The sequence below is a fragment of the Dermacentor albipictus genome, chromosome 7 (genome assembly GCF_038994185.2).
Source record: "Dermacentor albipictus isolate Rhodes 1998 colony chromosome 7, USDA_Dalb.pri_finalv2, whole genome shotgun sequence".
Classification (NCBI taxonomy): domain Eukaryota; kingdom Metazoa; phylum Arthropoda; class Arachnida; order Ixodida; family Ixodidae; genus Dermacentor; species Dermacentor albipictus.
This window is the reverse complement of record NC_091827.1, coordinates 28,298,185-28,325,314: the sequence shown is the minus strand read 5'-3', so window position 1 is coordinate 28,325,314 and position 27,130 is coordinate 28,298,185. Positions and strand designations below refer to the sequence as shown.

Below are 27,130 nucleotides of genomic sequence, written 5' to 3'. Positions count from 1 at the left end.
CCAAGGCCGAAGGATGGGTGGTAGTAGGTGTGCGCGAATGCAGTAAAACCTCGTTATAACGAAGTAGAAGCTGGGGCCCGAATCACTTTGTTATGTGCATTATTACATGTACTGCAATATGAATCTCTATGAGGATTTCAAGGGGAATTTCAATTACTTCGTTATGTCTCGTTTCTTATAAAGCTGTTTGACTGTATAGTAACTGTTAAAAGTGAACCGAATGGGAATCGAATAGTAAGAAAAGCGAATCGAATCTAACTAAATATCGAATGCTGTTCGAATATAGTTTTCCAATGATGAGCAGCCGCATTTGCGAGTGATCGTAAACGATGTTATTTTCACCTCCTCGTATGTGCACAATTTTAGCAAATTTCTATCATTACGTTGAACGTTATGAAACGTTGGTAATTTAAAGCGCAAATGTCGCATTAGGAATGAATAAAGCAGTTTGTTCGCGTGCTGCACAACGTAACTGTGTATATATATATATATATATATATATATATATATATATATATATATATATATATATATATATATATATATATATATATATATATATATACGCACATTTTTTTCAATTTGATGTTTTTATTACGCACAGATGAATTGAAAAATTCGGAAAATATTCAAAAAATATTAGCATGAGCAAATAGTTGTTTGAATTCGTGTTTAGTTACTGTTATATGGTAGTAAAATTACGAACAGTGAATATCTCCTTCGAAAACGGAATGGTTATTCGAAAGTTTTGAATACTCACACACTCCCGTATAGGTGAGTACAAGAAACATATGTGACCATCGTTCTCACTACATTGTCCGAGATCCGTGTACGTAATGTTGTTACTGGGTGCGCCGCCCAATCTCGGAGGCTATGCCTTAAAATCTTTGGAGAGACAAGAGACGCCACTGTGCTCACGTCGGATTGATCTTGTTGAGTATTCTCTGGACGACGTTTCGGATCCCGTGGCGGTCCACGTCGGCCATGTCGTAGACCGTTATGCCGAGTTGGTCGAGGAAGTACCTGCATCATCATGGGCGGCGACAAGACGCCAAGAGGTGTGTATTGTTTGCCATCACTATGCAGTATACAGGGCGATCATTATTAAGTGTCACGGAATTAAAAAAAATATCCCGTTGCAGATAAGGTAATTCTATCATAATTTTTGAGCTGGATTACTCAGAGAGGCGGACAGTACTTGAACGAGAAATCGAAACACATATTGAAATAATTAATAGAACTTCGCTAATTATAACCTCATGGCAGGTATTGCCATTTACGAATGTTTATCCGGTGATTTCGCAAGGCGCATCCAATTAGAATGAATTTCCTGAATGACACCAGTTCGGAGATATGAGCCATCAAACTCGCCGTAAAAAAGCACTGTTGTTCCACTTCTTTTAACAAAGCACAAAAGTAACTGGAACGCCCATGTGTATTTCGTTCCACACTTTGGAAAATAGTATCTCGAAACTGGTGTCATCTTCAATTCATTTCAAGTGGGCACGTCTTGCAGACTCACCGCCTTCAATTCGTAAATTGCAACATCTGCCGCAATGTAATCAAAAAAGTTAAATAGATATTTCTTGTTAAATATTATAGTATGTGCTCTTATAGTTTAGTATTTCTCGTATCTAGTAACGCCAGCCTCCTCGAATAACCCAGTAGAATGACAAGAATTATGCTATCTGCCACAGGCGATTTTTAAGAATTACGCATAACTTAAGAAGAAAAAAGATCAGCCTGTACAGTATGATACTCGCGAGACATAATGGTCTTACGTGAGGTGACTAATCTGCCTGGCTTTCCTTTTTTTTTCGATGACTGCGAATGATTGTATTCGGACAACACCGCTTTGAGTTCGCGATCATTATGACGATGCGAAATGGTCTTCCGCCATTCTGCCGACCATGTGTTGACCATCTATACTGAGTTCAGCACACCGCTTTCTTGCGATCCATAGGTGTGCAGGCTATATTTTCGCCGCGACGAAGTGGTGTGCTCAATTGATTCTGAAGTGCGGCACCTCGTGATCTTGCATGCCAAAGGCGCATTTACAAGGGAACTATTTCTTGAAGCGCGGAGGGACTAAAAACAAGCACCTCACGCATTGAATTTTTGGCTTGACACTGGCTAAACAGAAGTATTGCCTCTAACGGTGGGCGATATTGTACGTGCTAAAATGACTAAGAGGAGCTAAGGCCAATCGTGGGTTTGGATGAGCAGGTAGATGCACTGTATAGTATACAGGGTGTGCCAACTATCACGCACCAAGACTTAAAAATATGCAAATGCCACGTAGCTGGACAGAACCAAGGTAATGTTGTGTGCCGTCGCTTGGAGATACTCAGGTTACTCTTTGCATTGCGCCTAATTGCATGATTAATCTTAGCTGCTTGATTTGAGTGTCTTGATCCGCCAGTCGATTGCGCACCAATTCTGCATATATTCGCGGGTTTCTTTCATGCTTGGAAAAACTCTTTTATGTTGCTCGTGTTAAGCAACAGAAAGCTCTATTTGGAGTTTTTCATGTCGCTCTACAATTGTCTCAGTGACACTTGTAATCTAATTATGATATTTGAGGAGTTGATTATTTAATAAATACTAATTATGTAATTAAAAAGAATGCTAAATAATAATCCGCGTATCTCCAAGCGATGGCACATAACATTACCTTGATTCTATCCAGCTACGTGGCATTTGCATATTTTTAAGTCTTGGTGCGTAATAGTTGGCACACCCTGTGTATCTGAGGCGTTGCATAAGGAATTATGGTCCCTCGATGTCACCCTTCTCCGTGCATAAACGGCGGGAGGGGGCGGTGACGTCGAGGCACCCTGTAAGGAACTATTAACAAATTATCCCTAGTTAACCTTATAACTAATTCTCAAGGGTATATATTGCAATCTGAGCATTGTGGACGGTCAGTTCGCAAGGTACATCTCCTCAGAGAGAGAGAGAGAGAGAGAGACAACTTCATGTAGTCGCCTGCAGAACGACACCATGACTAAATGGCGCGGTGACGCGGGCCCTGACGTCTTCTCAGCGGGTGGTCTCTACTCAACTCCAGCGCGTGTTACTCCCGCGGTCGGTCGCCCTGAGGGGCAACGTTCCGTCGGTTTCGCTCGGCCTTTGTCTTTCAAGAGCCGCCGAGACCTGCTGGACGGCCCAGGTTTGGCTTTCGTGGTCGTAGCATTCCGCCGCAGCCGCGAGTCGCGGAGGAATCGTTGTACTTGTCGAAGCCTCATCGGGGAACCTGGTGCAATCCCATAGGATGTGCGTCAGGGTGGCCCTCTCCCGCTGGCACACGCGGCACACATCACTCACATGTCTCCTCATAACAAATTTTGAGTATGACAGCAGCTCTGAAGCATGCGTTCTGAATACTCGTGGGACCAAAAGCGTTGGTTATATTCCAGTTATTTGTGCCCAGCAATGCATCAAAACGCGTCTTGTTAAAAAAAATGAGCAGTGCATTTCACCTCAAGTGTGAAACTCAAAACTGGTGCTATAGTTTCGAAATTTGTCCCACGTGAACGAGTCTTGAGAATCCAATGGCTCCAATTCGCAAATCGCAATATGTGCCCTAAAGCATTACCAGTTAGTTCACAAGCGGAGATTTGCTAATTAGTCAATTATACACTTCGATTTCTCGTGTAAATAATGAGTGCCTCTCCGAGCAATCAAACTAAAAAATTAAAGCTGTGCTGTTTGCAACAACCGATGTGTAAACTTCCCGTTAAATCTAAAAAAAGCACGAAAGCTGAAGCGTCTGGTATCTTGCACAGGTGGCGCTTCACTCACCGCTCGTAGTCGTCGACGTCCCTCAGACCTATGAAAGCAAAGTTCTCCTTGTGGACGCTGCATAAAAAAAGGTGATTCGAAAATGCATATAAACGTGCAATTTACGCCCAAAGTTACAAAGTCAATGTGCCCTTATAAACAGGGGTTGGCTCCGTGTACAGGAAGAGGTTCTGTAGAAATTATAATGTGTCAAATATTTAAACATTGCCTGCATGCACAAAGTTCGCACACACGGCGAGTGAGCAAGGCTAATGTATGGATATTCAGGTGTCTTTTTGTTTCATTATTTTTGGTTTGTTTGCGCACTTATATGAACCGTCGTCTACGTAGTGGTAATAGCAGCATCAAGTTTCGTCACCTGGTGTGCACTTAAGACACGTCTGAGACATCTTCCTCGTATTCACCTGAGACAACGTGTGATATGGTCCTCTGGGGCCCTATGCGAAAGGTAACGCGCAGTTATTATTCCACGTGTGTTACTCCTGAGATATGCTGCGAAACTCGACAGGCTATAGCTTTACTCTATACACTGGCATCTAACGTGCTGTATCAGATGTGCTTTTACCTGGGATGGCATAGCCATACTGACTTGATCACCTGCGATATCTTTTTTTTAAACGTAGAAAAATTTTATCTGTTGCATGTTTTCTCCAGGAATGGACAGTACCTCTGACTGATGGCTTGCGCGCCTTCGCTGGTCGTAGTCGTTTCGAGTATCGCCCCTCCCTTTACAAGCGTCTCTCGCCAGAAAAGCCAGACAGGCAGGAATCGTATAAGCTAGACCAACAACTGACGTTACTCAGCTGTCGGTCCATCGTCTTTCCTATATATAACGTGTTTAACGCGTAGAGTCATCGTTCTTGATCAGCTAAGTATATAGCCCATCTTTCAGCAGAAATGGGAGCTGGGTATCTGCCCCGCAAAAAATCAGCTTTTGAATGGCCGCTCACCGGGCTAGGGCATTGCAAACAGACGTACGTGGTGCGTCTGGATCACACGGCGAAGACCGCGCTTGTAATGCCGCGAGAACAGCCGAAATTTCAAATCGAAAGCCCACGCGAGGTCCTTTACAGAGAGACGCCTCTCTGTGCTAGCGAAGATGACGTCACAGGCGGGACGTTCCACGTCACAGGCATGGCAGCAAAAATTAAGCAACTTGAGGAACTCGGAAATTCACTGGAAATACACAGCTCGCACCGCGAAGCACGAAGAGAACGTTATCATGCCTTCGATTGAGCATTAAACAGACGGACAAAGTGATAAGGACCAGACGACACGATCTCTCGTGTCGTCTGGTCCTTATCTCTTCGCTTGTTTGTTTTGTGCTCATCACAAAGTGTTAATAGGTGCCAACTCGCCCAGTTCTCAGTTGCTCTGAAAAGAAAGCGCTTGTACCCGTGAGTCTCTTTCTTTGCGTGTGTAATTTAGTTCGCGCTGCTATGACCTCAAGGTAGTATACAGAAACAAGAAAAGGGAGGCGGGGCTCGTGACGTGAACGTCACGTGAGTACTCGACTCCGTAGTGAGAGACTGCGCTTCACGACATCTAGTGCACAACAAATTTTCCGGTAGATTCAGGTGATGAACTCTATATTGCACCCTTGAATAAATTTCCAAGTGCACCCAACAGATATCTGCTAAAGAAAGACAGCCAAACACAATCATCACTTGCAGACAGGTTTGCCTTGTTCGATCGATTTCATTTCAGCTCTATCATGTAAATTTTCATTACCTGGAAATGTCATTCGTATCTTTTAAGATTCTTTTTATGGTCGTTTATTTGTCTTCTATTATATTGCAGTAGCAGTGTGTGCAGCATTGTGTTATGGTTTGCTTCTTGGATTTGTTTTCATGCATTTATTGTTTTACTTTTATGTATTCTCGTATTCTGATTCACACGTCACGTTTACTAGCGTTTATCTATTAATTTTATTAGAAACCAAATTGGAACTTTCATGCACTGCTTGCTTTCTGAACACAGTGTGCTGCTTGTATGTGTATATGTTAATTGTTTCAGAGCCCCTACAAGCCTATGTATATGGGTCCAACTAGCGTATGCCCGCTTCGTGAGCTATATGTACAAAGGAACGCGTAATAACAGAAAAGAAGTGACAAAGGCGCGGTACATAATCGTTTTCGCACACCACGCTCATTGGAATGTGGGCGCCGAGGCCAGGATTTACACCCGCGACCTCATACTCAGCAGCAGAGTAAAAGTACAAGATCACAATAAAAGGACACGGACGAGACTGTCTAACGTGTTCAGTCTTGTCCGTGTCTTCTTATTGCGTACATTTAATTTTAATTTATTCCATGAAACAAATCGTCCATCAAAAAGTGTCATCAACAACAGTGGGCCATAGCCACCGAGCCACCAATGCTATAGTAATCCGACTTGCAGTCTCGAAATACAGTGTTTCAGCATGTCCGGTATTCGCGTATTCGCAATGGCGTTTGCAGATTACTTGGTTATCGGAGGCGTAAACGTGAGCGGCTAGAGTGGCTACGCGACCTGGTGGCACAGAGCTCCCCAGGCAAACATATAGATAGCTATTATTGCTGTAGCCAAGTGTATTCTTCTTCGTCGGTGATGCAAGTTTTCGGCAGCGGTGTAAACATGAGCAGGTTGACTTTTTATATGTTTTCTTTGGATAAGAACGCTCACGGACTCTTTTTTTTTTAAACGTGTCTGTGAGGCATTGTAGTTAGACGAAGCGTCACAATATGTCGCTACCGCCGTCCGGTAACCCGGTATTACTCAAACGACATTGCGCATACCGGAATACCGGACTACCTAAACGCTCTGTAATGAAGCCAACTTGCTGCTTCACACGATTGGTGTAGCATTGCCAGAGCGCTCGTAGGAGCAACCTGTAGAGTATAAGTGGCATAGATGAATTCGCCCACGTGTGAACAGCCTGGCTACGTCATTTAACTGCGGGCCGGTGCCTCATTTCTCACTCACCAGGGCTGCAACCACTCGAACCCTTTTGGCTTCACGACGTACGGGGCCATCTCGTGCAACAGGAAAGCGACGGCCATGCCATGGATGTTGCCTGTTACGGGAACAGATAAGCGAACAGAGGATACCGTGTAAACGCGGGCACTATGCAAACTAGAACACATATAGTACTACAGATTCGATCTCTGAACAACTGTAAGTACCGGAAGTACTGCAGAAGGTGCTGAAGCGCGTGAAGCAGTGTCAGTGTAAGCGCAAGAGGTGTGTTCTGAATTGCGGTCCCAGAGAGGTAACGCATAGTCCACTTTGGACCTAACAAGTAACCTGTACTCTATTAATTCCAAATACCTGAGGCCAGCAAATATAATAATAATGGTGTATAAAAGCAAAGTATGTGATTAGCATTCTTGACACGTAATGTATACTTCCCAGGAGAAGTGAACACTTGGATACTTATCAGAACTGATTGCAGTTAAGGAGAATTATAAGATTGTTATGAGAATGATGGCTGAAGGAGGGGCGAGGGAGGGGGGGGGGGCAGAGGGACGCTACAGTGGCAACCGTACTGAGAAATTCTCATAGATCTAGCTTACCGATATCGCCATCTGGGCAACTCTTATTGACTGGGTGCAGAGCTGAAATACCCCTTTGTAGTAGGGCAATGCTCCACAAGCTACCATCATTTCGCACGCAGAAATTCCCCAAAAGTGACCTCACCAATCGTCAGCACTGAAAGTTGTGTGCTTCATTCGGACATTTGCTTGTGCGAATGCGTGCCCACTCCAGCCAGGTTTTTTTTTTTAATTTAGCGCATCTATTGGGCTTCCCTGATGGTGTTGTACTCTCTTCCTCGTCCTTTATATTTTGTCCTTCTTTTATCCTTGGCCCCAGCTCAGGGTAGCTAACTGGACATTACGATCTGATCAACCTCCTTGCCATTCGCGCTGTTCCCCTCTCTCTTCTAATTCACTAACGAGAAGTCTACTAACTTGAAAAAATGGCTGTGGCTTAGCTAAGGTTAAGCCCAGGATGCGAAGCATACTAGCCTTTATTTTAACGCGACAGCGTTAAGGAGCTCGTGTCGCAGAAAAGCCGGTGTCGTCGGCGTCGGCTCAGGCGTGCGGCGCTTGCTCAGGCGCACATTTCGTTGTCGCGCCGAACGCTGCGTTGCTCGACGCTCACCGCGTCCGATGCGGGGCGCGTAGTCGCTGAGCCGTAGCAAAGCCACCTAGAAACAGTCTCTGTAGCACGCCGCAACCTTCGCTTCTCATTCCAACGAGCAGCTCTGTCTCCAGGAGGCATCTCGCCTCGTGAGTGTCTAGCAGAGGCAAGCGCAGCTGCTTATATACCGCCGCGAGCGACGGCGCGAGTTGGAGCCCCGTTTCTCCTCTGTCGTGACGTCACGGTGTCACGTGGTCAGCCTTGAAGGCGACGCCGCGAGCGATGGCGCGAGTTGGAGCCCCGTTTCTCCTCTGTCGTGACGTCATGGTGTCACATGGTATTGAAGGCGACACCGCCGCGCCTGAGGCGCTGGGTTGAGCTCTAGTAATATGCTTCGCATAAAACTCTAACATGGCGACATTTGACAGCGTGCATAGCGTATCACGCCTCCTTGTCCCCTACAGCCTGTAAGCAAAAGAAAGGAAATAAACTGTAGGAGGGATTATAAACGTCACGTAGCTGCCCTTGGCAAGCCACTTCTCCGTGGAACCGTTCCCTTTTCTTCTTCCCTAGAAGAGTCGGCCCAACACCTGACAAGTGAAACCTCCGAGACTCGCCAGACTGGTCGAGAATGTTTGGTTCCCGGTAGTTTTTAATCGTTGCGCGCTCGTTCGGCCGCTATGCCGCGGTTCCGCCCTTCGGAGCGGGACCACTTCTTTATAGTTAATAAAGCAGAAAAATATATGTATACATGAAACAAAAAACAAGTGGCACCTAGGTATACAAAGTTAGCTATGGCGTTCGTGAGTAGAGGTTGAACAATGTGAAGAAAAACGTTCCTAGTTATGCAGTGTTAGCTACGAGGTTCTTGAATAATTGCTGATCTGCGATGGTGGCCGTCGAGGCGGGAAGGCGATTCCACTCATTGGACGTGCGTGGCACAAATGACTGCAAGAAAGCGTTGGATCTGCATAATGGAATGCCTACCTTATGAATGCGTGATCTAGTCTGGGCGATACATACGGAGGCGGGGAAATAAGGTTGTCGCGTAACAGCGGGTGACGAAACAACTTTCGAAAAAGGCACAGACGGAACATTTTGCGACGTGATGACAAGGACGGTATAAGTTAAGGCTAGACCACGCGGCCTGACGTGACGATCGCGTGTGTTGGGCCGACTCGGCTGACTTCATTCAATCGCTCTTTGCGCGATGCTCCCTCCCAGTTTCTTTCCATCCTCCTCCGCTCCTCCGCATGAGGGTCACCTTAGAGCTGCCGTCCCTGGTCACCCAGAAGTGACCGAGACGTGGCGTACACGCCAAATGCCCATTGACCCGAAAGCGGCCCCCCGGACACACCCGGGGCAGCCCGGGATTACAAATCGAAGACGCCTGCAGAATTCGCGTCGCGCGACTTTGACCTTTTTGACTTTAGGTTGTAAGATAATTTACACCCTAAAAAGTAAAAAAGGGTGTAAATGTGACCATAACTACCACCCTTAGGGTGTTATCCATGTAACGGACACCCTAATGGTGACAGTTATAGACACATTTACACCCTTTCTCACTTTTAGGGTGTACATTATGTTACAGTGTATAGACGCACAGACCTGATCCGGAGGAAGCGGGCGTGTTGATGTCCGCGTGCGCGTCCACCCATATGACGGCCAGGTCCGAGTGCGTGGCCAGGGCGTGACCGCTGACGGTGCCGATGGCCATGGTGTGGTCGCCGCCCAGGTTGAGCGACACGCGGTCCGAGCGGAGTACCTCGGCCACGGAGTCGCAGACCTGCGGTGAGCCGAGTCGATGAACGAGTCGTGGTCACTTGAATGCGACACCGAAGGGTGTCATAGCATTCATAGGGGTCATAGTTAAACGTCGCGTTATCATGTTGAACATCACATTACTCGAAGGGTGTCATAGCGTTCATAGGCGTCATGGTTAAACGTCGCGTTATCATGTTGAACGACACATTACTCTAAGGACGTCATAGCGTTCATAGGCGTCATAGTTAAACGTCGAGTTATCATGTTGAACACCACATTACTCGAAGGGTGTCATAGCGTTCATAGGCGTCATAGTTAAACGTCGAATTATCATGTTGAACACCACATTACTCGAATGGAGTCATAGCGTTCATAGGCGTCATAGTTAAACTCCGCGTTGTCACGTTGAACAACACGTTACTGTGGTTGAACGACTCGACGGACGAAAAGCGGAGGATTGCACGGAATGAGTGCGGATGTTCACGCATGTAACAAGTGTTACTTTCTTTTAATGCGTGAGCATTAGGAGTGTCTAAGTGGGGGAAAAAGTGGATGCGTGTGAAGTGTGGGAAGCTGGTGACGTGGTGGAGGTATGTAGAGGGGATGGGAGAGCTTGAAAGATCGTGCATGCGTATGTGTACAAATATTGATTCACTTCGATGAAGGCCGGGTCACCGGGAGAAACGTTAGTAGTATAATAGTATTTTTTGTTGTTGTTCAACGGGTCGCCATTTATTTCATGCTTATTTCTTCGGGTTCAGCGCACACTTGTAATTTAATATATGTATATATATGTATATATATATATATATATATCATGTGCTGAGTGAGTTACTGAACGTCGCATTTACTGCTAAATCTATACTGATACATATTCTTTAATCTTCAGAGAATTTGTCGAATTCGCGTATGACAGATGCAATAAAGCCGCTCCATTATCTGGTAGAGGTGTACGTTATACAAGGAATCAATAAGCGTAATTGACTACGTAACAAAAATTCACTGATTAATTTACAACTAATTACTTCAGATAGATATTGACACTTACGAATCGGAGCAAGTGAGTTCTCAATGCATGCGTACACTTAACTAAACAGGAATTCTGCAGCTGGCACTACTTTACCAGTTTCGAGACTCGCGTCTCCAAATCGCGTGACGATATGCAGCAGTGTTCCAGTTAAATGTGCCCACTACTGCTTGAGATGTCTTGATGTTCCCAAAGTACGTTAATCCGAAATAAATGTCGCAAGAATGTAAAACGGGAAAAAGCGTCGGGTTGTTATTGTTGTTGTGTGTGCTCTTCTTGTTGTTTTTCTTCACCCAAACTTACGTTCTTGCTTGTCCTTCCCACGATGTCCGACTCGATAGCGTTGTGGTCGGTGACGTTTGGCTCACCTTCTACTCGAACATCGCCGAAATCCTTGACAAGATAGCCTGCGAGACACAGAGGTTGCGCAGCATAAATGTCCCAACTAGCAACTAGTTAAGCCAGGCTAGAACCGACAAACTAAACAGCGAAAATCATTAAGTATGTACAATAAGAGACGCTATACATAACTATTCTAGGCATGACTATGAAAGAACTGGATATATATATATATATATATATATATATATATATATATATATATATATATATATATATATATATATATATATATATATATATATATATATATATATATATATATATATATGAATGAAGAGAAAGGAGACGTAGGGCCCGATTTTTATTAGTCATATCGTGAAAAGCCCGCACCAAGGGCAAGGGTAGCTTAGGGGAAATTACTTGTACTTATTAATTGAAATAAATAACTGAAGCAGATAAATAGAAGTGCCCCGGAAAGTGGATGGAAAACAGCGCTGCGTTAGTTCAAATGGTAAGAGCATTGCACTCGTATTGCGAAGACGTGGGTTCGTATCCCGCCGGCGGCTAGCTGGTTTCCCCATCCGCATTCATTTCCATTAACTTATAATTTCTTTATTTCAATGAATAAGTACAAGTAATTTCCCCTATGCTGTCCTTGGTGTCCTCGTTTCCTGGCTTTTTATGATATGACTACTCACATCCCTTCCCTTCCCTAGAACCATAAGAGACTGGAATGATTTACCGAACGCCATATTTGATTCTCAAACTGTAGAACATTTTGAAACCGAAGTTACAAAATATTTTGTAAATGGATCCTCATGATCTAACATTTCTCGCGTAAGTTGTAGAATCTAGTATTGTTATATGTATAATGTTGCGATGTATGTGATGTAATATGTATCATGTAAGTTGTAGCATGTAGTACGTGAGGCATTTTTCGGCTACACATTGCTGCTTTGTTTCACATAACGGTTGTTAAGTCAGATTTTGTATTATATTTATGTATAATGGCACGCTGTGATTAAGTATTAGCTATACAGTGCTGCTTTATGCAAGCCGTGATGCTTTTTGTGCCATATTTGTACCCTACCCCTGTAACGGCCCAATCGGCCAATCGTCATCATCGTTGTTCCCGTCCATCGTCCATGTCTTGACGTTGTTGTCATACTGGTCCTCGTTGTCGTACCATCACCGTGCTATTCTCGCGGTTCTGTACATACATATAAATATATTTATATGTATATACAGAACCGCGAGAATAGCACGGTGATGGTACGACAACGAGGACCAGTATGACAACAACGTCAAGACGTGGTCGACAACAACAACACGACCATGACGATGGACGGGAATAACGATGATGACGATGGCGATCACTGCCTTCGTCGTACAGTTGTCATTGAGCTGATCCCGCTCCTACCGTCGTCGTTGTGACGACCGTGGTGCTAATTGTCGTCACCGCCTTAGTCGATCATCGTCGTATACAGTGGTCGCGAGCTAGGTCACAAGTGCAGTTCACTAATTAATACCATGTGTCGGCCCTTCGTGGATATCTTTCGCAACTCAAGGCATAGACGAAGCGCTTGCAGGCACAGAAGCACGAGCAGCTGAAAGCGATCCTGTCCCTACTCCCAGGTTGGGCTGCTGGCGCTAAAGAACGGGAAATGAACGAACGACAACTGACCTAAATCTTTCCATTACTTCATACCTTGCTCGTGAAGCAGCGCACTGACACGGACACAGTGAAGACAAACAGGAAAAGACGACACTCGCTGCACTCGCAAGGTATGCTGATCACTCACCAACTAGCCCAACTTTCCACTTTACTGAACTTGCTTTCCATTACTGAACGATGCCTTCTGTACCGCGCAACGGCTACGGATATGACGTAGTACGTATGCGTGTAAGCTGGCTCGAGGGGATGTGCTCACCTAAGCCTCTGAGCTGCTCTAGGAGTCCAGCGTCGCGCAGGAACTTCGGTGCCTCTTCGACTCCAAGCTTCCGCTGTTGATGCGAGAAATAAAAGAAAAGAAAGAAAGAAAGAAATTTATTTTAAACATTTGGAGGACGCTTAAGAGGAAGCTTTAGCTCGAGTGCTCCTATCTAAATACATGTAAAAGGAGAATTCGTTTTTCTCGGCAACCACTGCACCAAATTTGACGAGGTTTGTTGCATTTAAAAGACAAACTTAAAATCTAGTTACTGTTGGTTTCGAATTTTTGAGTTAAGTCGTCAATTTTTTATTAAAGATTGGCAAAAATCAAAAATTTTCAGAAAACGAAACTATCAAGTTTACAACTCTGTAACTCAACGACTAAAAATGATAATACAATTCTGTGAATTTCGTGTAATAGTACATCTAAAGCTGACAAAATTGATATGCTATACATGAATCTAAAAAAAATGTAATATGGAAATGCAGCTTTTGCAGAACCTTTATAACCGACGTAAAAAATTCACGTAGGATGTAAGATGACATATTGAATTTGTCCGCTTTGAATGATCTAATGGATGCCGTTTACAGAACCGCGATATCAGTTCTTGATGCAGAGCTATGAATTTGTAAACTTTGTGCTTCTATTTTTTTCAAACGGTCAAATATTTGAAAATCGATTTAAGAAAATTCAAGCCCTAAATCGAAATTCCGCTTCCAACAGTCACTAGAATTTAACTTTCTCTTTCAAATGCAACAAATTTCATCAATATCGGTGCAGGGGTTATCTCATAAAAACATTTTTGCGTTTTACATGTATTTGAATGGGCCGCGTCGGAGTTGGGTCCGAGCTAAAGCTTCCTCTTAAGCTTTGCCTCTAAGAGTGGAACGCGATATATTTCAAAGATCCCTAACTACTTGCCACGCTTCCCGGCAAGCGCAGCTTTCTTGCGGTTGCGCGCAGCCGAGCGCAATGGCGTTGTTGCAAAGAAGCGAGCGGCCGCGCCGCTCGGAAAAAAAGGGTTCGTGTTTGAGTTTCCGCATAACAGAATTATGTTTTCTGGTACATTCAAATAAAACTCGGATGCTAACATGTCTGTAGGTTGTGTTTAGGTCGTGCTTTACGATTTCTCTGATGTATTTTACTCTGAGGAATTCAATTTGTTCAATAACGTCCCTGCGCCACGTCGAGGGCCTGCGTGCTTGTAGTTCGGAATTGTTGAGCGCGAAGTGGCTTCGACAATAACAGTGGGTGAATTTTGGCCTCGTTATTCGGTCTATGAACAGTGGATCAACACCCGGTCCAGATGGCTTACGGGAAGGACCGTTGGCCCGAACCAAGTCCCCCCACCCAGTCAACCCGGGTTGTGGGGGAGTACCGGGGTCGACGTATCGGATGATGATGGGTTGATGAGATATGTATGCTCATGGACGCGGTGCCTTCAAAGGTGCCAAGTCCTCCTCCCATCTGACAACGGCACCAGTCGGATTTTACCGATCTTGCTGGGAGGAAGTAGGCACTGCCTTAGTGTCGCTCCTAAACGGCATTCTTGCACGGGAAGGTATTCCTAAATCGTTTAATCGGGGCCGCGTAATGCTCTTGCCAAAGCCAGACTCCAACCTTGCAGAACCCTCATCCTGGAGGCCTATAACGCTGCTCAACACAGACTATAAAATATTGACAACCCTTCTTGTAAATCGCATGAAGATATTATTGCCGAAAATAGTCAGTGTACATCAAACATGTTCCGTGCCGGGTCGGAGTATATTTTCGTCTCTCAACTTAACACGTGATATCATACAACAGCGCGTGAAGCTTCAGAAGTATTAGTAAGCTTGGACCAAGCCAAAGCGTTCGACCGCTTAGAACACCAGTACTTATTTGAGGTTTTACGATGCTATAACTTCCCTGAAGAGTTTGTAGACATCCTGCGGATGTTGTATTCGCGAACAACAGCTGAGCTACTGCTTAACAGCATTTTAACACCTAGATTTGATGTGAAAATGGGAGTGCAGCAGGGTTGTCCTTTGTCACCCATATTGTTTGTGCTTGCGATTGACCGCTCATAAGAGGTCTTCCTATGCCGGGATCCGGGTGCATAAAAGTATCGGCGTATGCGGATGACATCACTTTGTTTTTACGGGATGGGGAAAGTCTTGTAGAGGTATTTCGTATTTATAATCAATATGCTTCAATGTCAGGGGGCAAAATAAATATGAGAAAATGTGAAGCATTAAATTTAGGTCGCGTCGAAATAACGCTACCAGGGGACATTAAACAGACCGAGCATATGCAAATACTAGGTATCAAATTTTGTACAAGTGGTGTTTCACCTCACACGTGGCGAGACATTGTCAGCTCCATTAAAGAACAGTCAGAAGCAGTGACTGCGTCACCACTGCCGCTGGCAGAAAGGGCTTTCTTCATTAAGAACGTATTGTGCAGTAAACTGTGGTTTGCTGCAAGGGTAGCTCACCCGCCGTCACCAACAGTACGAGTAGTAAACTCACTGATTTTCTCATGGTTCTGGTTAAACAAGTCGCAATACGTAGCGCAGCAATTTTTGCGTCTGCCAAAATCCAGCGGAGGATGGAGCTTGCCGTGCATAGTTACATTCGGTAGGCTGTTGTGCACTAAGAGTACATGTGATCTACTTGATGATGATGAGTACCCTGGTAGGCCACTGCTCCTTTATTGGCTGGGCCATTACCGTCGAACGCTTATGCCGCAGAGTACGGGCAACTTGCTTCCGACGGCAGTAACGCCAGCACCGCAGTATGCGGCGGCTGCGCGCTTGCAAAGCCAGCTTGTACAAATAGAATTACAAAGTGGCGTGCGACACCAGTTTCCACGCTTTGTGAAATGTTGTGTGAGACAGCTGTACCTACACGGACAGCTACTACACAAACATGGACAGCTGTGCTTTCACCTGATTTGCCCTCTCAAGTGAAGGATTTTCATTGGCAATATCAGTGGGGCATTCTACCTACAAGAGACAGGCTTGAACGCTGGCATATGGTAGGGAATGATAAATGCATATATTGCGCACAAACAGAGACCAACGCACATGTAGTAAAGGACTGCGTTGTAGCACGCACCTTCTGGAAGCTAGTTGCAAGAATGTTCGGAATATCCATCGTGCGGCCACCACAACGCCGAGATCGGTTTGCGAGTCTCGTCTACTACAGCGCTAGCTACGTGTTGTGGTGCTTCCGTAACATCACAGAACGATCTCGGCAGTCAAATGGAGCAATGTACCCCAGAATGCGGAAACTACGGGTGTTAATATGGGGTCATCTTGAAGAACAGTTGTTCAAACTCGGTGAAGAGTTTCTTCGCCGCTGGTCTACGCGGTACATAACCGTCTCCCGAGGCAAAGTCTTTCTACAGCCAGAATAATGCTCAATTCGGTTGCCCGAGTTCAGACTGTGTCTGTACGTGCCCCGAGTACCTTTCGTAAATTCGAGGCCGACAACAATGCTTTTGCGTGGATGCGGTAATGAGTTTTGTTGTTGTTGTTGTTGTGTGTGGCAAAGCCAGTGTTTAGAAGACACCATTTGTTATTTCATTTGTTAATCTTTTTTGTTTACATCAAGTATGATGTATTACATGTGATGTACCTCATATTGTACTTTTCGTTCCTACCACAGTTGTAAGTGTGCCTACGGGTGAATAAATTTCCTTGTCAGGCTGTTTTGTGTACATCAAGTATGATGTATTACATGTGATGTACTTTATATTGTACTTTTCGTTCATACCACAGTTGTAAGCGTGCCTACGGGTCAATAAATTTCCTTGTCAGCATGGTGTCGCGTTAAAAACAAATCCAACGAACGTGTTTGTTGCGCACAGTCACAGGGCCCTATTAATTTTCCGAGTGCTGTGTTTGTCTGGTAGGTCCTTTTTGTTGTTGTTGTTGTTGTTGTTTCTAATCCTCGTGCGACGCTTTGTACACGTCGACTTCAATCCGCTTCAAGTTATAACCTGGAAGCAGTTACGGAAAAGATTCATCCCACATATAAAGTCGGGTGCATGTAGAACTGTACACGGAAGTGGTTTAAACATATTCACGCCTTGAGCTTCCGTTGAAATCTACGCCACTTAGGTCTTATATGGACAATTGTGTCGTCACAGACGAGGAAACGCAACTACCTATGTGCCTTCTCTCTGCCGCCAGGTGACACAAAATAAAAAAAAAAAATCACAGGGGTCAACCTCGACGGGTACCAAAACGTGTCACGTAGTGTCACAGCGTCGCATCTGCGTTCAGTCTAAGAAGGCGGTTCTTTTGCGAAAAGAAGTGTAAGGGGACAACTTTATGTTGCGTACGTGAAGGTCCTGTTTCGAGCATCTTAATCGTAATCGTCATCGTCTTCATCATTATCATCAGCAGCACCCGCTTATTCTTATGTCCTCTGCCTTTATAACCATAGTATTTGGTTGAAGTAGGGGTTTTCTGTTTGGGTTGTTGACGTACCCAGTCGACACGTCAACAAGGGCCGGCTTGAGGAGGCATCGTGTCCCCAAGCTTTCCTGGGGCGCTTTCGCACCGGCGACCGACATCGCGCGAGGGACCGCGACTGGTGACCCTTGTTAGATACGGGACCTTCTCCTGAGCCTCCTTCAAGTTCACCAGACCACATCGAATCGCGCCACAGCTAATTAAGAAGCGCAGAAGCACGGATGCCACATTCCTGAGGCGCGGCACGTGCAAACAAGTTGGCGGCCCCCACTTCGTGTGCCGCAGGTGGAGCTATTCACTGCTTGACTCCTCCCGAAAGTGAAGCGAGAGCCTGGCACTGTTGCGGGTAAAGTGGGTCCCGAAGCAAGACGGCTGTAATGCGCCGTGAAAACCTGGCGGCGTCGCGCCCATGCATCTATTGTGACGGCGCATTGCAAGTCAGCAAGGCAAGACCGCAGGGAGGAGTAAGCCCTCGCCGATTGGCCGAAAATGGCGTCACCTGAGCGGGCTCTCCCATTGGCCGAACGTGACGTGTCTTCGAGACACCGAAGGGCTTAAAAGACACAGACCGGGAGCAGCAAGAGAGGATTCCTAGAGCATTCCTTGATTCATCTCTTTCGAGCTTCTTGCCACGGGCCGCAGCGTCCGAGTTGCTGCCGGCCCGTAATGACTTTAAGACTGTTAATTGACTCTCACTGTAAATAATGTAAATAAACCTCCCAAGTCTTCATCCCAAAGTCCTCCTCGACTGCGACTCGCGGCGAGTGCTTTTCACAGCGGCAAGCACGACCTGCCCGCCGCCGCGCCAGGACGTCTTGCGGTTGACTCCTGCTCACGTCTTCTGCTCGTGCCCCTATCGGCACGTAAAAGTAAGCGTCATCGTATGCAGAGACGTCCTGCTTTTGGCACCGCTGATTGGTTCAGAAAGATTTGCGACTGCAGGCGAGCAGCGAGCGACTGACTTGATACGGTCGCTTTTCGACCAAAGCGACCCGTTTGTGACTGTTATGGGACGCCTGACTATTGCGAGTAACCGGTGTGAACGAGCCCTCTCAGAAGGATACGACACAGTAACGGCAAGGCGATGAGTGAACGGTAGTTGAGGCCTGAACTGCTCAACGATGGGTGAACGAAAAAAAAAGAAGCCTTAGCAGCTGGAACAACTGCTTATGCGAGGGACCTTGAGCGGGGTATTTTGTCTTCGCCCTGGTGAAGACATGCGGGGACGAATTGGCAGAGCATTTCGGTCGTGAGTTCTCTTTGCCACGAGCCGGCTGTCATTCGCTCTTACGTATAGTACAATTCTAGCGTGACAACTTTCTTGTTAATACGGGCCGAGGCCATTTATCGAAATGTTAGCTCCAGACGGAGGCTTCGCTTGTTTCTAGGGTTGTGCGAACGTTCGAAAGCTTTCGAATAACGAACCGAATGGTCTCCGATTCCATTCGGTCTTCGAATGGAGTAGTCGCGATTCGTAAACACGAATATTTATTAAATAGCTTTCGAATACTTTAAAACGCGAACTGTGCGCAATCAAACATAAGATTGAAGCAAAAGTGCGATAATTTTCATCCCCGCGGTCACATACGTAGCATAGGAATAAATCTTGAGAATTTAGGTGGTGGAGCAGGCTACGCCGATCAGGGAGCCAGACTTGAGCAGCTTCGTAGCGATTATTCGCAATCTCCGAAAACTCGTGTATGGGAACGGACTGTTTAATAGTTGCTGAACATCCATTCCTGCTTTTTTTTATGAACAACACTTCATAACGTGCAATGTAATGACAGAAATTTGCTAACGTTGTCGATACTAGGATGTGAAAGTCAATCGCGAAAACAGCTGCTAGTTATTTGAAAACTATTTGAAAAGCATTCGATTCGAGTAGATTCGCCTCTGGCACCGGTCTATTGGTACTCGATTCGGACTCAAAAATTACTATTCACGCACCCTTACTTGCTTTGCTCACTGTCGATAAAGTTCCGCATGATTTGAAAGCCAACGACTGATAACTGAATAACCTAGTAGACTGCACTATCATGATTTTGAATCTCGTTTTGCGATTCCAAAACTATACGTGTTGCCTGCTCATTAACGCCTTAACTGCCAACAACGAGTTAACTCGTCATGGATTTCTGGAAATTTCTTGCACATGTGTATGTGTTCAGTTTCTTGTGATCTTGACCGGAAAAATAATGCACAATGGCTTTCACCATCTTTTCTTTTGCACTCCTTTGTCACGGCAGTAAAGTGATGCACTGAAAAAAAAAACCATAGATCAGCTTATACTGATTTAATATTACTTGAAACTCTGTTTTCGTTAATTTCGCGATAATGGCCGGGTTGATTATAAGAAGAGAAAATGAAGGCCGTTGTTCTACGCTTGAATTTTGCGCCGTAACAGCAACGCCGGTAGATGAGTGTTACGTCACCTATTTCAAATAGTTCTTTATTTTTTTTTAGTTCAGCCACCCTGGGCTCCAATAAAAGTTTATTTCCTGTTTTTTAAAGGAAAAATTCAATATTCAAGTCGATATTCGCAGCCACATTTTTTCCCCCCGAATATTCTTTTCCAATTCCCACGCTTATAGCAAAAACGATGGACACCCTGCAATCGCGTCATCGTCTAATTGCAGAGTTGAAGACAGAACCGGTGGGATAAGCATGTTTTGATATTATAAGTATAACTGAAGTTCAAAAGATGTGGACAAAACGCGACACTACGGCACGAGGTGAGATAATTAAAAAAATGTCGTTAGCCAATTGTTAGCCAAGGTGTCTACGTTTCTTCAGCAGCGATGCTCGTTATGAAATCTTCAGACAGTTAGTTTTATACCCTAGTCAGCGTCCGTGGATATTCGATATCATCACCTTCAGAATCCCGCTGCCTAATCCACACTGCTCCTACAAAGGCTGAGCGTTGGGCTAATTGATGCCGCCTAATCGACATTTCCCAACGCATTATACAAGTACGTCATAAAAGGGCACAGAGGGCTGAACTTACGACAGATCTTTATTTTTTCCGAACGCAGCTACCAATGCACTTTTCTCGAGAAAACGGGAAACAACAAAAACAGGTGAGGCACGAAAATTGTAATCTGCGAAAGACAAACTCCCCACGCGTGTCACTTATTTCGCGATGAGGAATCGCAATCATTCCTTAACAGGGAGAGCGACTTATATATAGCCACACTGACATGCTTGTCCCCAGGTTTCGAAATTTCTTGCGCTCCGATGATTTCTCGTGCGATTTTATCTTTGCATTTCGCGATTGCATGCGCTTGATAGCTGCGCTCGGCAAAATAGAGTTCGTTTGCAAGTTCAGTCAGTTCAGCGCTCTGTGTATGCTTCTCTGTCGTCCTTGTCTAATTCTCTGCGAAATATCGAGTACTGCTTCTACTCATACTACTCCCTCTACTCATGCCTCTATTCGTACGTATGCTACTTCATACGGCCGGGTTTCTCAAAAAGTTTGTTCCGCAAGCTTTACTGCCGTTCTCTTCGGCATGCTCCGTGTTCAACGCCCTCACCCGTGCTCGTTTCCCATCGCATAGGGCACCCGACTACAAGCTAGCCCACCCGGGATATCATTACAGGGAACTGGAATATTGACACGTATACATGTTTATCTTTATTGGGTGACCACATTTCGCAGCCTAACAAATGTCATCGCACAGCGCAGGACGCGCCTACATAGGAAGCTTCTGGAATGTTACCGATGTATCCATCCGCTGTCTGTCACCGAACCTTGAGTAATCTGATTGCATGTATGCGTGACGCGAATGGTGTAAAACTTTGTGGAAGACACGCGGGTCCCAGCGATTACTCTGGAACGTTCGACCACTGGTGTATAAAAGCCGACGCGCTTGACCCGCTGGTCAGATTTCGACGATCGCCGACTGTGTTCGCCATTGTCGCCGTTCTTTGAGCGTAGCCTGTTTTCGTAAGCACAGGTTTGCCCAATAAAAGTTAGTCTCGTATTTCACAGTATTGCTATACTGTGTTCTTTATACGTCGTTACCACGTGACAATATTCTAGTTCACTGAGCTCTCATTCTGCATGTCACTTCTGTCTTTCTTTTTTCCAAGCAGCTACGATTGGCTAGAATTGCCAGGGCCGGAGTCGGCTGACGAGCGTAATGGGCAACCAGCGCCGAAATTTCGCGCGCCCACCAGCATGCAGACGCCGAAACACACAGCCTATAGCGAGTGGTGGACACAGTTTTAGCGCATGCCGTGATTCTGCATCGGCAGATTCGCCGCTCGTTTAAAATCACATGCGTCCAGCTTTTTTATCTGTCTGGCCACCGGTGTGCTAGAACGTGGCAGCTCGTGCCCTCCTATACCAACCCTCACAGCCATGTACAGATCTCGGCTGAGTGCATCAAGCTCAGCGAACGTTGATAAAGGTTCGCGCCTGGTATAGTTGAATATGTATTGCCGTCTTCTTAGCCTCCCGGCATGATGGTGCCAGCATATTCTGGTTACACGCTCAAACTGCTGTACCGCCTCCTGACCATTGCGCTGGTTCCCCCATAAGTGATGTCCAAAACATGGCTTCTATGAAGTGTTTTCGACTCCGCAAGTGTTTCCGTTGCATGCAGTGAGAAAAAGCACATCCTTCGAGATCCGTTTTCTTGTTATTTAGAGTCAACCATCGTTTCGGTGCGGATTTGGACACCACCGATATGCTAAGACCGCAGGCATCATGTTCGGGCTTGCTGAAGCGATACCTCACTACTATAAACCATGTCGTTTCTGTTGCATTTTAAGTTTGACACGTGTCCTCGATTTAAACATCTAAAGACAGTGACGGTGAAGTATGGAGGCCAGAAATAAAACTAAGGAAAAGAAGGGAGAAGTTATCAATATTCTATCTCAATATATCGCTCTCGCTGCTTATCGTCGCTTCGAGTAAAACTGCGAAGTACGTTTTCCCCGCCTTTTCGTAAGTCACGCTCTCAGCAAGGCTTGTGTGTATATCTATTTTATTTACAGTACACCCTGCAGCGCCGAAGCATTATAGCAGGGGAGTGGGTACAACATGAAGTGACTAGCACGAGAATATAATCACACAAAAGGGAGGGATGACAACGGAGCAATGCATCAAGATAAAAATAAGTACATCAAAAACAGTACAAGAAAAACAGTACAAGAAAAAAGTTCATTCATCCTGCAGTCATTAGTTTGGAAGACGATTGCAATTACAAATCATTGATTAGTCTTAAAAATGCATCCCGAGGAGCACTCACAACTTCAACTGGCAGCTTATTCCATTCCGAAATACTGCGGGGAAAAAAAGAAAACTTCATATAGTTAGTTTTACAGGAAATTTCACGTATTTTGAAACTGTGGTCTCTTCTGTTTGATATATAGTGGGGTGCTTTAAGGTATTTTAGCTTGTCAATGCCTGTCGCGTCAGTGTATATTGCGTGCAGAAGTTTCAGTCGGTGCTTCTGACGTCTTATCTGTAAGGGCTCTAGTCCGATGTGTTTCTTTATTGCTGTTATGCTTGCGTGTCTGGAGTACTGCTTTGATATAAACCTGGCAGCGTGGTTTTGTATGCCTTCTAACTTATCAATCAGGTACCGCTGGCGGGGATCCCACAAGGCGGTGGCATATTCTAATTGCGGCCTTACCAGCGATTTATATGCTATGGTTTTAAGAATCTGAGGGGCAGTTCTAAGGGTTCGTATAAGTAGGCTGAGCATTTTCCCGGCTTTCCTGACGGTCATATCAATATGGCTGGTAAAGGGCAGATCAACAGTTAGATGAACACCTATTTAATTTCGTTAACCTTCCCGAGCATGGAATCTCCCAGTTTGTAAGTAGGTTCATTAGTGATTTCAGATTTAGTGAATGTTACCTGGTAACATTTATCAGTATTCAGGCTAAGTTCCCAGTTTTGACACCAGGAGGCTATGCTGTTGAGGTCCTGCTGGAGTACGTCTATATCATGTTGATTGCGAATGGATCTGTAAACAACGCAGTCATCTGCGAAAAGTCTAATTTGTGAGGAAATGTATGAAGCGATGTCATTGATGTAAATTAAGAACAGCAGTGGCCCCAGCACCGAGCCTTGCGGCACTCCAGAAGTGACTTGGGTAAAACTAGAATTATTGCCTCCTATAACTACGCATTGAATTCTGTCGTTCAGGTAATCTTCAATAACCTTCATGACTTTCGCATCCAAATTAAGAGTGCTCATTTTATGTATTAACAGGTCATGTGATACGGAGTCAAAGGCTTTGCGGAAATCGAGAAAGACTGCATCTGTACGTATTCTTCTTTCAGCGCTATCTGCAAGCTCATGAAATAGTTCTATCAGCTGAGTGGTACAGCTCACGCCTTTGCGAAAACCGTGCTGATTTGGAAAGAAAAAATTGTTTCCTTCTAAGTGCCTTATTATATTGCTGTAAAGAATGTGCTCAAAGATTTTACAACATATGGAACAAAGTGAAATTGGCCTGTAGTTAGATACGGATGATTTGGAACCGCTTTTAAACACTGGAACTATATGGGCTTTTTTCCAATCTTTAGGGAGCACGCCCCTTTCGAGGGTTTTGCAGAATATTATTTTTAAGTATTGGGATATAATGAACGAACAGGCTTTGAGTATCCTCGGAGAGATTCCGTCTGGTCCAATTGCTTTGGCTTCATTAATGGAGTTGAGACAGTTCCTGATACCCTCCAATGTGATAGCAATTGGAGGCATTACACACTCGAACGTAAGTCGCACGCTACTCTAGTAAAATGTGCAGAGGCAGTCAAGCCTGGCGTGTGAACAACTTCGTCGGTAAGCAAGCCGACACTGTTCCTTATCACATTTGCATTAAAAAAAATAATGATAGACAGCAGCGCCACGTAGTGGCGCGTTGAAGCATTTACTGGTCGCCCGGTATAACGTGAGATGAAACGATACAGTATATGTAGCAACGATCTGCCACAAGAGACACGAACACGCGCAATTTGGGGTTCCTGCTCTTACCTGTCCTTGATGAAGAGGGATTCCCAGGACGCCGATCTCCCGCTGGACGCCCGTCGAATACGCCGCGGCTGGTGTCCGGTTGGCGATCCTAGCAGCACGAACTGCGCGAGCCGCCGCGCTTTTGACTAAGCTACGCGACGCAACCGCTCCCATTGTGTAAAAAAAGTGGCTGTTCCGACGCTCTCGCCGGGAAATGCAAGTACGGCGATAAAGACTGGCGCTCGCTCGCTAAGCAACTCTACAAGAGCCCGGAACGAGTTCCGCCTAGCAAGATACAGTCAACGACCGTATGTGCAAGCGTAAGTTAAAAAAAGCCACGTTGTTTCTCGCGGGATCGCACGAGACTTGCGCGGCGTGCGGACTGTGTATATACGTGTACGGAAACTCGACGACGCGGTGTTTGGCTCGATCACGCGCTTTCGGGCTCCGCTCGAAACGTCAACTTCGGTGTTTGTACGATGCGATGAGCCTTCAAGGTTGGAGCGCGGGCGATGGATATTCGGTCACTGCATGTCGCATGAGCGTGGTGCTGCGCAGGTTGTGCTGTCGTGTTCCTCGGTTTTCTTCGTCGAAACGGTATACCAGCGTCGCCGCTCCTTGCCTGTCGAACGCGTTGGACGAGTAAAGAAGCTCGAGCGTCAATCACGCGGAAATCCAAGTGCACTGGTGTTCAAACAGAACGAGACTTATCCGCACGTCTTCGGCGAAAGAACACGCTGTATCCCGCGGCGACTGAAAGAAAGCAACACAGACCGATTGAACCGTTGTCCTCGCTCTTATAGAGCAATCCGCAACCTTGAGATTAGGGCTGAAGACCTGGAAGCGGGTTTCCTCTTCCGTCGTTTAAATCTTCGCCGTCTCTTGTCGCAGCGAAGAGACGCCGCTGCACTTTCGAAAATCGCTGGCTTCTTTTCTTCTCTCTTGAAAAAAAACAACAACAAAATAATTCCCTGTGACGTGGTCACTGCTGACGAGCTCTCTCGCTATCCGGCGCCTCCTTTCCCAAGCGATTAACGCTTAAGTTAAATGCTAAACGCTTAAGTCAGTCGAACCACGACGTGACGTCCAAACACAGCGTCCTCTGAACTTCCCCGTCTGTACACGTCTGTCCAACGTTTCTCCGGACGCCTGTTTTACTGCGACCAGCGGTCGGCGCACATCGTAAAAGCGTCGAGATTCCGCCGACTACTCCCATAAAGGCTCCTCGCCCGGTTACGGAATGAGCGCTTGAATATCGCGTTTGTTTTCGAGAGATAGTGAGAGAGACGGCGAGAGGCGCACAGCGATGGTCCGACGAGAAGCGGCGAGAGAAGATACGTAAAGACAAAGCGAGATCCTGCAGCTTATCGCGGACCAAGACGACCGTCACGATAGATAGCGCGTTATCTATTGTTCTTCCCCTTCCGCCCCCTTCGTTCTTGCTGACGGCATATGCGTCAGCGTCGCGGAGACAGCTGGGTAGCTGGGCTATAGGACAGACAGAACCCCCCCTCTTGTGCGGCCAATATCATTTCAATGCCTCTGATTGTAAGCGTCACACACGAATCTGCTGCTGTCGCACGAGGCTTCGTGCAGAGAGCAAGGGCATGCTCTTAGACTTAATCTTTGAGACCTCCACATTGATCAGTTGAGTGATTAATGATGTGTGTTTTTTTTTTTCTTGACTGAATAAGCGAGCTGAGTGACTGGATGAACGTTGGGTGATCAGTGCGACTGAATGAATGGTTTAGTCGTTGATTATGGAAGTGTGAGGAAGTGACTGGGTGAGTGGGTGCCTGGCTGAATAATTGATCGATTGGGTTTAACGTCCCAAAGTGGCATCTGGAACGTGTTAGACGCTGTTTACAGCATTTTTTTCGGGGGGGGGGGGAGGGATTGTTGTGACCTTAACATGGTGATTCATGATGATGATGACTGCACTGGTGCTTACGATCAATACTAATAATAATAAGTGTAACAAATTGTGAGCGTTCTAACCACGCATTTATGTTTTTAAATAACAAGCGCGTTAGCATTCAAGCGTGCCGCTTCACTTCTGTGCCGGCCCAGACGCAACTGATCTCCTGAGGCATACAGAGACAGCAATAATGCAGCTGTCAGTTTTGGCTGGATCTAAAAAGGAACAAAAATATTGTAAAGCGTGCGGGCCGGCTGCGTGCACTCGGATAGGCAAGGGCCCAGTATACTTATCATTATAATCATCCTATATTTAAGTTCACTGGTCCAAGACGTACGCCTCTCACAGTGATCTCAAATTTCCCCTGTCTTGCGCTAGCTGTTCCCAACTTACGCCTGCAGATTTCGCAGTTTGATTAGCCCACCTTACTTTCTGCATTAATGCTTAACACAGTCAACGTCAAACATGATTTAAAACAAAGTGCGCGAGGACCAACTTGCGACGCTAAATGCACTTTCTCTTAATTAGCGTAAATGCGGTAGAATAAGCAGATGAGCCAAGGGAGCGTCGTGAAGTTGGTGGAGGACAGTCCAACGCAGGTGGGATGGGATGACGAACAGAAGTTCAGGGCCGTGGGGATCAAAATTACGGCGGTGTTATGCCCCCTCCTTGACGAGAAACATCCGGAGAGACGCGTCCCCAGGCGCTGACTCTAGCTGGTCGATATATATACTGCCTTATATATATACTCGCGAATTATTTTCAGAGTTTTCACCGACTCGGGCTCATGGAC

At 45.7% G+C, this 27,130-nt stretch overlaps 1 protein-coding gene across 1 annotated transcript in view; it reads right to left on the bottom strand.

Annotated features, from left to right (window-relative positions):
• LOC135917412 (arginase, hepatic-like) overlaps positions 1–25,682 on the bottom strand; it is a 28,065-nt gene extending 2,383 nt beyond the window's left edge. Inside the window, exons 1-7 of the mRNA XM_065450984.1 lie at positions 24,441–25,682; positions 12,991–13,063; positions 11,021–11,124; positions 9,535–9,712; positions 6,769–6,859; positions 3,805–3,861; positions 919–1,023 (exon numbers count right to left, since the gene is read on the bottom strand). Of these exons, the coding sequence (XP_065307056.1) occupies positions 919–1,023; positions 3,805–3,861; positions 6,769–6,859; positions 9,535–9,712; positions 11,021–11,124; positions 12,991–13,063; positions 24,441–24,593 (761 nt within the window). The 5' untranslated portion in view covers positions 24,594–25,682. The remainder of the gene's footprint in view (positions 1–918; positions 1,024–3,804; positions 3,862–6,768; positions 6,860–9,534; positions 9,713–11,020; positions 11,125–12,990; positions 13,064–24,440) is intronic.
• Between the last annotated feature and the right edge of the window lie 1,448 nt (positions 25,683–27,130).